General features: G+C 41.5%; 2 protein-coding genes across 2 annotated transcripts; both read left to right on the top strand.

The window, feature by feature from the left end:
- The first annotated feature begins 1705 nt into the window (after window positions 1–1705).
- LOC306913973 (small ribosomal subunit protein uS8-like) lies at window positions 1706–2136 on the top strand. Its single transcript, XM_079490822.1, has one exon. The coding sequence runs from the start codon at window positions 1722–1724 to the stop codon at window positions 2112–2114; it is 393 nt and encodes a 130-aa protein (XP_079346948.1). The 5' UTR covers window positions 1706–1721; the 3' UTR covers window positions 2115–2136.
- A 4611-nt stretch (window positions 2137–6747) lies between these two features.
- Window positions 6748–13201, top strand: LOC306913894 (uncharacterized protein). The gene is made up of 9 exons (XM_079490715.1): window positions 6748–6783; window positions 7120–7205; window positions 7516–7938; window positions 8159–8482; window positions 8793–9059; window positions 9931–10212; window positions 10412–10514; window positions 10709–10775; window positions 10995–13201. The coding sequence occupies exons 2-9, from the start codon at window positions 7151–7153 to the stop codon at window positions 12585–12587; spliced, it is 3114 nt and encodes a 1037-aa protein (XP_079346841.1). The 5' UTR covers window positions 6748–6783; window positions 7120–7150; the 3' UTR covers window positions 12588–13201.
- Window positions 13202–13505: the final 304 nt, after the last annotated feature.

The raw sequence follows: 13505 nt of genomic DNA, 5'->3' as shown, positions 1-13505 counted from the left end.
AAATAATTAATTCCCTTTCTTTTTTGTGTTTATATCATTTGTATTTTTAAATTTCTTGCCTTTCATTATGCACCATAATGACTCATCACTCTGTTAAGTGAAATGTTCATACTGATATTGATTGATTCATTGATTGATTGATTCATTGATTGATTCATTGAATAGGCCTACTTTATTTACAGTTTGCAGTTTACAGGAACTGAATTCTATAGATGACTCAGCACTGCTGGTCTCGGACAGGAACAAACTGCAGGTTGAAAAGGCCCTCAGCTCTGAACTCGGTAGAATCTGCATCTGGCTCGCTGATAACAAACTATCTTTACACCTGGGAAAAACTGAATCCATTCTCTTTGGATCAAATAGTAATCTCAGCAAGGCAGATGGCTTCTTGGTTAGAGTCAACCAAAGAACAAGATTCCTTTACAGGATCTCCTCACTGGTCAACAAAAACACCTTGAAGACCCTAACAAGAGCCCTCGTACAAGGTTTCTTCGACTATGCATGCACCTCTTGGTACAGCACCTCGATTCGAAGGCCCTTAAAACAAGGCTCCAGACTTCCCAAAACAAACTGCTACTAGCTACTAATACACGAGTCACGACACATATATCACCACTGCAATCCCACAGAGCAGGGTCATGTGGAGAGCTTTGCTGGCTTCAGCTTGAACAGAACATTCTCAAAAGAGAACATCCGCACCATGGGAACTCTGGACACTGGCAGTCTGGCACGGTGAGAATGTGTTGGGAAAACCACTATATGCAACTGAGGTTCCTGGGGGGCCCATATCTGCCAGTCCATATCCCTTTTATGCCCATATATGGAGATGTCATAAGTACTATATGCCCATATATTGGAATGCTAACTATCCGTACTACTTGACGGCGGACACTACACTCCCTCGAGTTCTTGTCGCTGCGAGTGTGAAGTCGGTCGGTGTCCCATACATGCACATGACCATATATGGGCATAGGAGTCGGATCTGTGGCTCTGCATAGACAACCGGATTACTGTACTGTAGCTGTCACTCCTGGCTTGTCCCCTTTATGCCCAAAAATGGAGTTCGCTGATGCCACCTCAGCTGTAGCCTGGCTAATAAGCCAGACTCAAATCACACTGTCGTGTGGTATTTGAGTCTGGAGATGCTGTGTATGGATCTTGTTTCCCGGGGGGGGGGGGGGGGGGGGGGTTCAAACATTTTCTCTTTGACGCAATTGGTTAGAGGTACTGTCAGTCAAAGGTCTCAAGCATTGAATGTCACTGTACCAAAGCCCGCCCATATTGCATACCGTGTCCCGATTGGCCACACCAGTTCTCTGGTGTAGGAAATGGGCGTACAATTGAGCCTCTCCAGACCGTAATCCGCCGGCAGGCAATTTTTTTTTGCCAACGGCTGATTCGGTCTGGCTTATTAGCCAGGCTACCTCAGCTGATGCACCTAACTGTGCAACTGGGCAAAAGTGGGTATGCCCCCTTTTGTCACCATATATGGAACTGACTGATTTGTTTGTGGCTGATGCCATGGGGACACATTGAGGTTAGACAACACACATATTTACATAATTGGGCGTAGCTGCATTGGGAACTCCTTATATGGTTATGGCTGAGTCAGAGTGATGTCAGAGGACCGCGTGCTGGCCATCTCATCATCATCAGCCAATTATAATAAATAGGAAGGTGGCGCTAGCTCTTTCTGCCATATTGCAGAACCAGCCTCAATCATGGTGCGCATGAACGTTCTCGCAGATGCTCTTAAAAGCATCAACAATGCTGAGAAACGCGGGAAACGTCAGGTCCTCATCAGGCCGCGTTCTAAGGTCATTGATCGCTTCCTCGCCGTCATGCTGAAGCACGGGTACATTGGAGAGTATGAGATCATCGACGACCATAGAGCCGGGAAAATTGTCGTCAATCTCATAGGCAGAATTAACAAGTGTGGTGTGATCAGCCCACGTTTTGATCTCCAGCTGAAAGACCTGGAGAAGTGGCAGAACAACCTCCTGCCCTCAAGACAGTTTGGATACATTGTGTTGACCACCTCAGCTGGCATCATGGACCACGAAGAGGCCAAAAGGAAACACACAGGAGGCAAAATCCTTGGATTCTTTTTCTAAATGTAAAGAACTGTTCAAATAAATCAAACCGTGGGGAAAAAGAAAAGAAAAGGATGGTGTCACTAGAGGAAACGCCCAGGGGTCACTAAAGGATGGTGTCACTAGAGGAAACGCCCAGGGGTCACTAAAGGATGGTGTCACTAGAGGAAACGCCCAGGGGTCACTAAAGGATGGTGTCACTAGAGGAAACGCCCAGGGGTCACTAAAGGATGGTGTCACTAGAGGAAACGCCCAGGGGTCACTAAAGGATGGTGTCACTAGAGGAAACGCCCAGGGGTCACTAAAGGATGGTGTCACTAGAGGAAACGCCCAGGGGTCACTAAAGGATGGTGTCACTAGAGGAAACGCCCAGGGGTCACTAAAGGATGGTGTCACTAGAGGAAACGCCCAGGGGTCACTAAAGGATGGTGTCACTAGAGGAAACGCCCAGGGGTCACCTCCTCTCCTCTCCAGATCATTAATGTTCATGGCAATCCGGCCAATAGTTTTCAAAATAATGTGTCCAAAGTTTTGGACACAAGCCCTTACTTAGAGCCCCACCGCTAGTGCGTAGGGGCATAGCCATAGGGGGGCCTGGACATAGAAAGCTGGCCCACCCCAAAAAATATATTTTTTGCATTTGTTTTTTAAATAAATACATGAATAATGTAAAAAAGCTTCTGCATGCAGGCCCACCCACTCCTGGCCAGGCCCACCCGAAACTTCAGTTTTGGGTGTGCCAGAATACCTGGCTGGTGGCGACCATTCCGAGGTCACTGGATGTTTTTTTGCGTATTTTGGCTTTTAGGGCGATCGTTTTTATATTAAAAATATTGCAGAATGCAGCTTTAAGTTACAATTATCTGAGGTTGAATATAAACACGAATACTACTGTCTGTATTGCTTTTGTACATTTCTAAGTGGAGTCAGGCTCATCAGACACCACAAAGAACAGAAATGGTGTGCATAAAACAAACAAAAATGCAGCCTAAGTCAAGAAATAAAACAAAGGAAGAAAAACCCCTCAAGGCCAAGTATTTGTTTATTTGAAAAGGATCCCCATTAGCTGATGCCATGGCAGTCAGCTATAGTCTTCCTGGGGTCCACACACAACATATTACAAAACACATTAAAAAAAGAAAGAAAACTAAAACATGAATTGCATTAATTCAGTTACATCAATATCAGTATATATAGTATATAAAACACAATTAAATAACATACATCAATTCTCAATTACGTATAAAACAGATTTAAAACAAACACTGGTATAGAATAACTATAAATGTATTTAGCCTAAAGGTGGCCTTACACTAGCCGATAATCGGGAATTTTTGACGCTCGGGGGGTGCCCGACCGCTCAAAGCGCGATCGGGATCGGCCCGATCAACATCAAGAATGTTTGATATTTGCTCTGCCCCGCTCCGATTATACCTGTAGTGTGTGGTGCTATCAGATTTCAGATTGAAAAAAATCGGCTAGTGTAAGGCCACCTTTAAGTGTTAAATAACTCTTTACCTTTTTCTTAAAGACTGATTTTGTTAGACGGATGTCAACTTTGAAGTGCTAACTTGTTCCAAAAATCTATAGCTCTATAAATTACTGTTATTTTTTTTAATTGAGTTTGTGTTTGAACTAGGTACAGCGATATGCCCATTAACAACATGTCTTGTATTGTGGGTGTGTATATCTTGACAATAATCTATTTGTTCAAACAAAAACAAAAGCATCTTTGACTTAATAACACAAAAGAAAAATGTGGCCAAACTTGAGGAAATTCTTTTCTCAATAGTGAGCCATGAGAGGCTGGAGTGCATATTTACAATACTACCGGTATTTCTTATAGAACAGACCAGAACAAGTCTGGCCCTATTTTGTACAACCTGTAATTTAGCTAGATTCGTTTTAGACGTAGATGACCATACAGTTGAACAATAATCCAAGTGACACAAAACTAACGATTTACAAACTTGACCCATGATGTCAGAATGAACATAAGATTGACACTTTCTTGTGACCTCAATACATAAGTAAATATAATATAGTAAGACGCCCTGAGGGCGAGAAGCGACCTCGCCCTAAAGGGCGGATGCATGCATCCGTGATGGCAGACTGCTGGGCGAGCGCTGGAGCTTTGGCATGGGGGGTCAGATCAATATATGGAATCAATTCTGTACTGGCCATATATGGAGCGTGTCTTGAGTGTACAGGGTTTGATGAGGTCAGATCAACATATGGAATGTCAGAACAGGAAGGACGGGTGGGTGAGAATCAACATATGGAATGTCAGAACAGGTCAGCTCCATATATGGAGATCTAAGGGTTTGAGATCAGATGTAGTTGCTGGCCGGCTCCAGTCCATATATGCAGATTTGATGATGATCCAGTCTTCTCCATGTAATGTTATCCAGGGTTATATGAGGTCAGTGTCGTGATCTTCATATATGGAGATGGCATATATGGTGGTGTGACGTGTCACGAGGCGTGATGTCACAATGCGTGACCATATATGGAGGCGTGATGTCACCATATATGGAGGAGGCATGACTAGCTGATGGGAGATGCTGGTCTTCATAATAAATGCAACCTTCGGTCGCAATTAATATACTTTGACGTCACAGTGCAAGGCCTAGCTTTCTTGAAATTCTACAATGTTGCAACATACAGTTTATACTTTAATACTTAGGCATTTAGCAGACGCTCTTAATCCAGAGCGACTTACATTAAGCAGGAACAAAAGACATGGTAATACATCAAATACATAAAAATAGTCATCAAGAATCATATGTATGCTAAGAACCTATTAAATATCTATATAATGAACTATGCATATAGTGCCATGTCTACATAAAATGCTATCTGACTAAATGACATAAATTGAGCCTTTGCGTACGCATGTAAGGTCGCGGCAATGGCACGTGCTACGGCAAGTGCATGAACAACAAGTTTAACTATCATGAGAACAGTTTATCAGATTGAACCAGTCCTTATAGGAAGTCATTTTAGGCACATGAAGCCTATGATAAGATCAGTTTATTCCTGTTAAGATAACATGACTGAGAGATGTTGCAAAATGTAGTTTGCAATGATGAAGAAATACAACATGATACAGAATTAATTTGAAAGAGTTGTGTGGTCCATATACATGGGTGAATTACCTTCCTACACACAAAGCAGCCAAATGATGAATATTCTATCATCATATTTCAATAAGGTAATTAATGAACTCAGACAAAAATATTTTCTTTGCTTTTTCAGGCAAAAAAGACAATAATAGTAAGTCAACATGAAAAAAGCAGCTGTGCATATTACAAGAATGCATATGAATTATACAGTACTATCAGTATATGAATTATACTGATAAAATAAAGACCATACACATTTGTAACTGTATCAATTAATAACATAATAAAATAACCTACCTAACTAATATTTAGTGTTGCTTTTAATAGCTTTAATCAACACACAGCAATATGTGACATTATACAAAACAACAAAAATGTTAAGTGTCTACTGCATTTTCTGCAGTGTCATTTGTATCACTTACAAAGTCTTGAAAGTGTTACTTCTCTCTTCTGTCTTTGTATTGTTATTATTGTGATTTAGCATGGAGTTAAGATGTTTTATGTAGCCCTGCTCTTTGAGTATACCCCCTCAACTGGAAGTTGTATTCATGACATATGCAGGGAAAGCAGTAGTAGATCCATTACGGCTTGTTAATTTTAGAAATGTAATATACACCAACAAAGATGACTCTGAATTCAGTAAGCACTGATACTGATACCAGTCATGGCTGTATGCACTGTGTAATACAGAGGGCAGATTTGGCCTAGGAGCGCATTTGTGGCAAAAGGGTTCCTGGTTTGATTCCCTGGATAGGCAGAAAAAAAACACTGTAACCCAACACTCTTGAGCAGGAAGGCACCCCTTATCCCTTATCCCCTTATCCCTTATCCCTTATCCCTAAACTAATTTGCCATTTCTCCGAAACTGTCCAGAAATGACAGAGTTTCTTGAAAACAAAGCATTGCAAATAAAGAGAGAGGAAGTTGGTATGTCGCTTTTCTGAAATGTACTCACCACAGCAAGGAGGGAAGCAAAGGTTTTGACAACAGTTTCCATTTCAATATTAAACTTGAAAGAAACAATTTGTAGAAATTCATAAGATTCTTGATTATGGTGTGGATAGCCCCTTATGTCTGCTTACTGTATATTGTCTGTTTATATGTGCGGCACTGTTACCTCACAGCAAGAAGATCTTGGGTTTGAACCTGAAAGGGGCCTTTATATATGTTCTTTTCCTCCTGGTTTCATCCCAGACTAAAATACATATGCATGTTAGGGACATACTCCTTACAATACCCTTGAGCAAGGCACTGGTCGTACAACTGGAGACACATTTCACCATGGGGATCAATAAAGAATAACGTAACATGACAAAATAGTCAAGCTTTGTCCAGATATAATTTTTAAGCTATTTAATATAATTAGAAAACTCTCAACTAATAAAATAGAAATTAGGCTGTGGGGAGGAGCAGTCAGGCCAGTTTAGTAGTCAAGTAAACTTCCTCTATTGTAGAAAAAGGGAAGAGATGGTAGATGAGTAGGCGAGACACAGAAAGTTCACAGCAGAAACATTAAAGAACCCTTACCACCAAGAGGAGACACTAGGAGGAACACACAGAAAGAGGTACAACACAATAATGTCCTTTTTTCAAGTAAAGTGCTCAGTAAAGGGTCAGTTAACAAAAATGTTTTGTTGTAAAATAATACCTTCATACAGATGTTCTGAATGTATGCATTGCTTTGGTTGCTGAGTATGGGGAAGATTGTTTAGGAACTAAAAGTGTACAAATGTGGTTGTCATAGAAGTATTTTCATATTATTTATTTATGTTGTCAATGACGTCCAAGTATCATGTCTGTATTGTAAGAGTCTCAGCACAACCTATGAACCAGTATGTTTATTTTAATCCTGTTATTGCACATATGAACTAGATTTGTCTGATTTTGAAGGGATTTTGAAGGCTGTCCTGTGGAGACAGACTGACTGAGAGGATGTTGGCAGTCATCTGTATGACACTGCTCTTCTCTGTGATGGGCGGCACCGGAGGTAGCTTCTTTTGCTGATGTCTGTAATCATATTTTTTGCTTTTGTAATTATTGTACCTTTATTGTGTATTGTCTTGTCCACTTACGTTCATGTATGTATTGTAATTTGTACAACGCACATCAAACACTCACTAACTACAAAGACTACAACCACTTAGTACTTGTAGAATGCAGAATTAACAGGAAAATAAAAACAAACAAAAACAAAAGTAATGGTTTGATTAAACTAGCTCACACTTCATCTAATGAAATATTATTAGAAAAGTACAAAAATAAATTGATAAGATATTTTACTCTTTTGCTTTAAACAGGTACACAGGAAACTACTACAGGGAACTATACTGGTGGATGGAGTATCACCTTCAACAAAAAAGAGCTAACATCTGAGGCTGGACTCTGTATTGTTATCCCATGTTCTTTCACTCATAGTGCTACATTCAAACCCACGACTGCAATATGGCTTAAATGTGAATCTGAACCTACATGTGGTGCTACTGCCATTAATGACGTAATATTCAACTCCAAAAAACCCCGAAAACCTCCGTTCTCGTTCAGAAAAAGAGTGGCCCTGTTGGAACCAAGTTTCACACTTCGGAAAAACTGCAGCATCACCATCAATGAACTTACAGAGTCCGATACTGGATCATATCAATTTAGAGTTGAGGGCACATCAACGGCAAAGCCGGCCGGTGATGGATATACCTTTGCTCTTAAAAAGACACTCATGGTTACAAGTATGAAGTACTCTTTCTTTGTATACAGAATTATCCCATGTTTATTGTTTGCTACCATATTGGGGGGGGGGGGGGGGGGGGGGAAACATCTACTGAATGCTTTACTAATAAATATTATCCTTAAAACTATTCATAAAACATGTCTTTGATGATAGTTGCATTGAATAATGTAACGGATATTCAATGTCATAATGTCATTATGTTTGCTGTCCCACTATAGGTCTAAAACAAAAACCCCAAGTAAAGGTTCCTCCTGCTCTGACAGAGGGACAGCAGACCACACTGACCTGCACCGCCCCAGGGCTCTGCTCTGGAGCTCCTCCCAACTTCACCTGGACATGGAGGAAGACAGGCCACAAGGACTCTCTCATCACAAGCAATGACACTATTTTGAAAACAGAGAATCAACAGAGAGTCAACCAGGGACACAGCTCAAATTTGACCTTTACCCCTTCATCTGAACACGACGGCAGTCAAGTCACTTGTCAGGTGACCTTCAAGGGAAACATTACAGCAATGGAGACTGTGACCCTGAATGTCACCTGTGAGTATTATACCATCCTCCTTGTCTGTGAGCTTGTAGATCTGCTATTTTGTTTATTTTCTTTGCTGAATTTTATAACCTATTATGACATGCTTAGAATATGGATGCTAGGGTTCAAGTGGTTAATGGTAGTCTGGAGTGGAAAGTTAAAATTAAGTCACATCACATCTTCATTCGTCATGTTTCCAGAACCTAGAACATGACTGGTGGGGTTGTGGATCTCTGGTCAAAGACCACTTGTTTAGAGCAAATGAATAGCACACTGTTGCGTGAATTCAAATGGTTTAATAATTGTCAATTTGTGTCAAAGACCTGAAGGAGCCCAAAATCAGAGGGAATACCACAGTAGAAGAAGGTGGTACTCTGAACCTGACCTGTGACGTTGAAAACTCCCCTCCATCTACTACTGTCATATGGACTGATCTTGACTCTAACAAGACGCTTGTGAATGGTACTGAGAGTGCCAATCCAATCATTCGTATGGTGACAGGAGAACATTCTGGAAGGTACAGCGTCAGCTGTACAGCAAAGCATCTGAACAAGACCCTGACTACGGTTACTAATATAACTGTGATGAGTAAGTACACTGCACTGTCAGTGCACTGATCTGCTTTGAGGGAACAAACATCTTATTTCACATTCTACTGTCTCTACAGTACATATACACATTTTCTTTCATGAACTGGTGTGAAAAAAGCTCCTTCGGGATCAATAAGACAAAAACAAAGGAACTTGTCATTCATGAAAAAGAACCTGTGCAGTCTGTTACAATTAGTGGACAAATAGTGGAGGTAGTTGACAATTTTAAATATTTAGGCACATATTGACAGCAAACTTAATTTCAGTGAAAATACTGACCAGATTTTTAAAACCTGTAACCAACGCCTCCACCTACTACGCAAGCTCAACTCCTTTAGAGTGAGCAAGCATATTATGGAAACAGTCTATAAGAACCTGATAGAGGGAATCTCGACTTTTAACATGGCAATGTGGGTTGGCCATCTTAATATAAAAGGAAGAAGTAAGCTGCAGCAAATAGTGAACCTAGCCTCAAAAATCACTGGGAACAAACAGAAACAATTAATCTACAAGTAAGTAATTCGGAAAAAAGCCGTCAAGATAGCAAATGACCCCTCTCATCCACGCAGGGAGTTCGAACTACTTCCCTCTGGTAGACGGTACAAAGTACCTAAAGCTAACCGTAACATCTTTAAAAACTCCTTCATTCCTAATGCCATTAAGGCACTAAATGATACCATGTCTCGTTAAACCTGTTTTTAACGTATTTGTCACTGTTGTCCTGCTTTTTGCCATGAACATAATTGTGTGTAAGTGTTGTTGCTGCTGTTTTGTTGTTGTTATGAGACCGAAGAGAAATGTCCACATTGTGGACAATAAATGAAACTAACATGTGATTTTATAGTACAACTTTGCTTGTTTGCCCTCAGCCATTCCAGTGATCCTCAATGGATCTGAATGTGTGCACAGCCTCCGATTGGGAACTCATCTTATCTGTGTGTGTATCAGTCAGGGGTTTCCCTTGCCTACAATCACATGGCAGGTAGAGAACAGAAGTGGGTCTTATTTCATGACAGTGGTGAACTTCACCACTGTCAAAAGTACCATGACTGTTGAAGACCACTACTACAACACTTCTGTCAAGTGTTTCAGCAAAGGTTATGGCACAACAGTGAATAAGACACTTATTATCAAAAAAGATGAGCAAGAAGGTAATCACATAATACATTTAGATATTTCTATGTTGTACATTACTGTCAACACTATACCTGTTTGTAACCAATTTCATTTAGAGTGTACGCATATTATCAATGGTCAACAATTACGTTAGACTCTAACATATTTGTTGACCATTGATAATATCTAATGGTTAGAGAATAGGTTTCTCACAAATGTTCCCCTTTCCTCTAGGTCAAAATGAAGGATTCTTCTTAGAAGTGAAGACTATCATTGCATTTCTGATTGGTGTTACACTTTCCATGACCATTTGCTGTTTAGCAACGGCATGCCATAGGTGGAGTGTTACATTTTATGTTCAAATGTTGGCACATTTTCTTCTTTGTTCGCGTTTCAAATCTTGTTTTAATTTGAAATTGTATTGAGAAATATTAAACTCTTTCTTGTTAATAATTTCCCTAAACAGTGGAGGGGGTGTTTGAGATGCTTTTTCTCACTCTTTTTATTTTCTCTCTCAAAATGTCTACTCAGATGCACAAAGAAAAACTCCAGAGACCAGGCTGAGGTGCTGCAGATGGTCACTTGTCAAGATCAACAGGTATTTTTGCTTGTTGTTTCTATTGATAATACTATTGGCCCTACAGTGGAAAAGTTATACACAACACTATTTACCCTCTCTATAACATTTCTGACATTTCTGAATTATTCTTTGAAACACGTTGATTTTCACTGAGCGCTCGTCTGTTCAAAGAAAGGGTTTGGCATCTTTATGACTGACTTGCTCATATCAATTCCACACATTCTCCTCGCCTCCCAGACAGGAGGAGGACAAGGAGTAGAAGATGGACATGAGCAGACCCCACAGCGAGAGACTCTGGAGGGAGGAGGCGAGGCAGAGAGAGACCAGAACAGGGTCGTCCCTAAGGGTGAGGTGAAAGAAGTGGACTATGCCAATATTGACTACTCCAAGCTGAGGCAGAGAAGTGCTGAGGAGGAGGCAGAGCACAAACGAGAGACGGCAGAAACAGAGTACGCTGAAGTCAAGAGGGAGGGGGACAAGAAGCAAAACAGTGGCACAGAGGACAGTGGGACAGTGGAGAGGGAAGATGAAGAGGAGGCGGAAGCAATGATCGGACAGCATGAGAAGAGAGGACACTGTGGGACTGAGGAAGAAGAGGGTGAGGATACGGCTCTTTACTCCAATGTTAAAGCCATTATGTTGAACAGCGGAGCACCAGATAGCTCAGTCAACCCTCAGGGTGAGGTGAAAGAAGAAGAAGAAGAAGAGGTCTATGCCAATTACAGTATTGACTACTCCCAGCTGAGGCAGAGAAGTGCTGAGGAGGAGGAGGCAGAGCACAAACGAGAGACGACAGAAACATACGCTGAAGTCAACAGGGAGGGGAACAAGAAGCAAAACAGTGGCGCAGAGGACAGTTGGACAGTGGAGAGGGAAGATGAGGAGGAGGCGGAGGCAATGATCGGACAGCATGAGGAGAGAGGACACTCTGGCACTGACAGTTGGACAGTGGAGAGGGAAGATGAGGATGAGGCTGAGGCAATGATCAGACAGCATGAGGAGAGAGGACACTCTGGCACTGACAGTTGGACAGTGGAGAGGGAAGATGAAGATGAGGCTGAGGCAATGATCAGACAGCATGAGGAGAGAGGACACTCTGGCACTGACAGTTGGACAGTGGAGAGGGAAGATGAGGAGGAGGCGGAAGCAATGATCGGACAGCATGAGAAGAGAGGACACTGTGGGACTGAGGAAGAAGAGGGTGAGGATACGGCTCTTTACTCCAATCTTAAAGCCATTATGTTGAACAGCGGAGCACCAGATAGCTCAGTCAGTCAGGGTGAGGTGAAAGAAGAAGAAGAAGAGGTCTATGCCAATTACAGTATTGACCACTCCCAGCTGAGGCAGAGAAGTGCTGAGGAGGAGGAGGCAAAGCACAAACGAGAGACGACAGAAACATACGCTGAAGTCAACAGGGAGGGGAACAAGAAGCAAAACAGTGGCGCAGAGGACAGTTGGACAGTGGAGAGGGAAGATGAGGAGGAGGCGGAAGCAATGATCGGACAGCATGAGAAGAGAGGACACTGTGGGACTGACACTGATAGTTGGACAGTGGAGAGGGAAGATGAGGCTGAGGCTGAGGCAATGGTCAGACAGCATGAGGAGAGAGGACACTCTGGCACTGACAGTTGGACAGTGGAGAGGGAAGATGAGGAGGAGGCGGAGGCAATGATCAGACAGCATGAGGAGAGAGGACACTCTGGCACTGACAGTTGGACAGTGGAGAGGGAAGATGAGGAGGCGGAGGCAATGATCAGACAGCATGACCAGAGAGGACACTGTGGGACTGAGGAAGAAGAGGATGACTACGGCTCTTTACTCCAATGTTAAAGCCATTATGGGTGAGTGTGAGTGATGATGACACCATTAACATCAATTAAGTCGTTCAATGGCCTCGCACTGCATAGATGGCCGATCTACAAGCACCAAACGTGCAGCAGAAACAACCTTCAGGATCGGATATTATTGCTATTTGGAAATTTTGTGATAACGTTTGAAGATGAAAGATGAAATGCCCAAATAGGGTTGAAGGTGTTTAAGTTAAGAGTGAATGCTTTATGCTGTCAGCTTGTGCATGGAATGCTTAATAGAATTGTGATGTGATTGTGAGATTTGGGTTTTGATCCGTAAATAACTATGCTTTGTATTGAAGGTCAAATTTGACTTTAGTCATTTGCAGGACCATCCCTTGAAACATGTGGATCACTGGCTTGTTTCAAAACAGGCCTGGCAAACCACCTATCAGGAGACCACAAGGGGAGCTAAACGCATTTTTTCTTTTTGTATCTTTGTAGATAGTGTTTTGTATTTGTTGTTGGTATTATTGTGATATTTGTATGCTATGTTGATGAATGCATAGAACAACAATGGAAACAAGTCCCCAGGACATTTTTGTGTTATACTTTTAGCCTAAATGTGTCTGACTGTAAGACATGCTGTTTAGATTTCTGACTAATAAAGTATTAAATCAATCAATCAATCAATCAATCAATCAACTCATATTTTGTAATCACACAGTTTTGGATTCTATGGCAGGGTTAGGGTCAGGACAAAAATATCACAAAGAATGTCAAGTGACAGCTATAGTCACATGTTACGATCAACTTCATGTGGACATGCTGTCCAGCAAACCACGACATCCTCTGGTAAAAAATAAATAAATAATAATAATTTATAGTAATAGTATACACAGGAATTAATTAAATGTAGACCATGTAATTAAAGTGCATAATGCAAGCAAGCACTAAC

This window comes from Electrona antarctica (assembly GCF_951216825.1).
Source record: "Electrona antarctica genome assembly, chromosome: 2".
In the NCBI taxonomy this organism is placed as follows: Eukaryota; Metazoa; Chordata; class Actinopteri; order Myctophiformes; family Myctophidae; genus Electrona; species Electrona antarctica.
The sequence above is the reverse complement of the archived record's forward strand: the minus strand, read 5'-3'. Positions and strand labels throughout refer to the sequence as shown.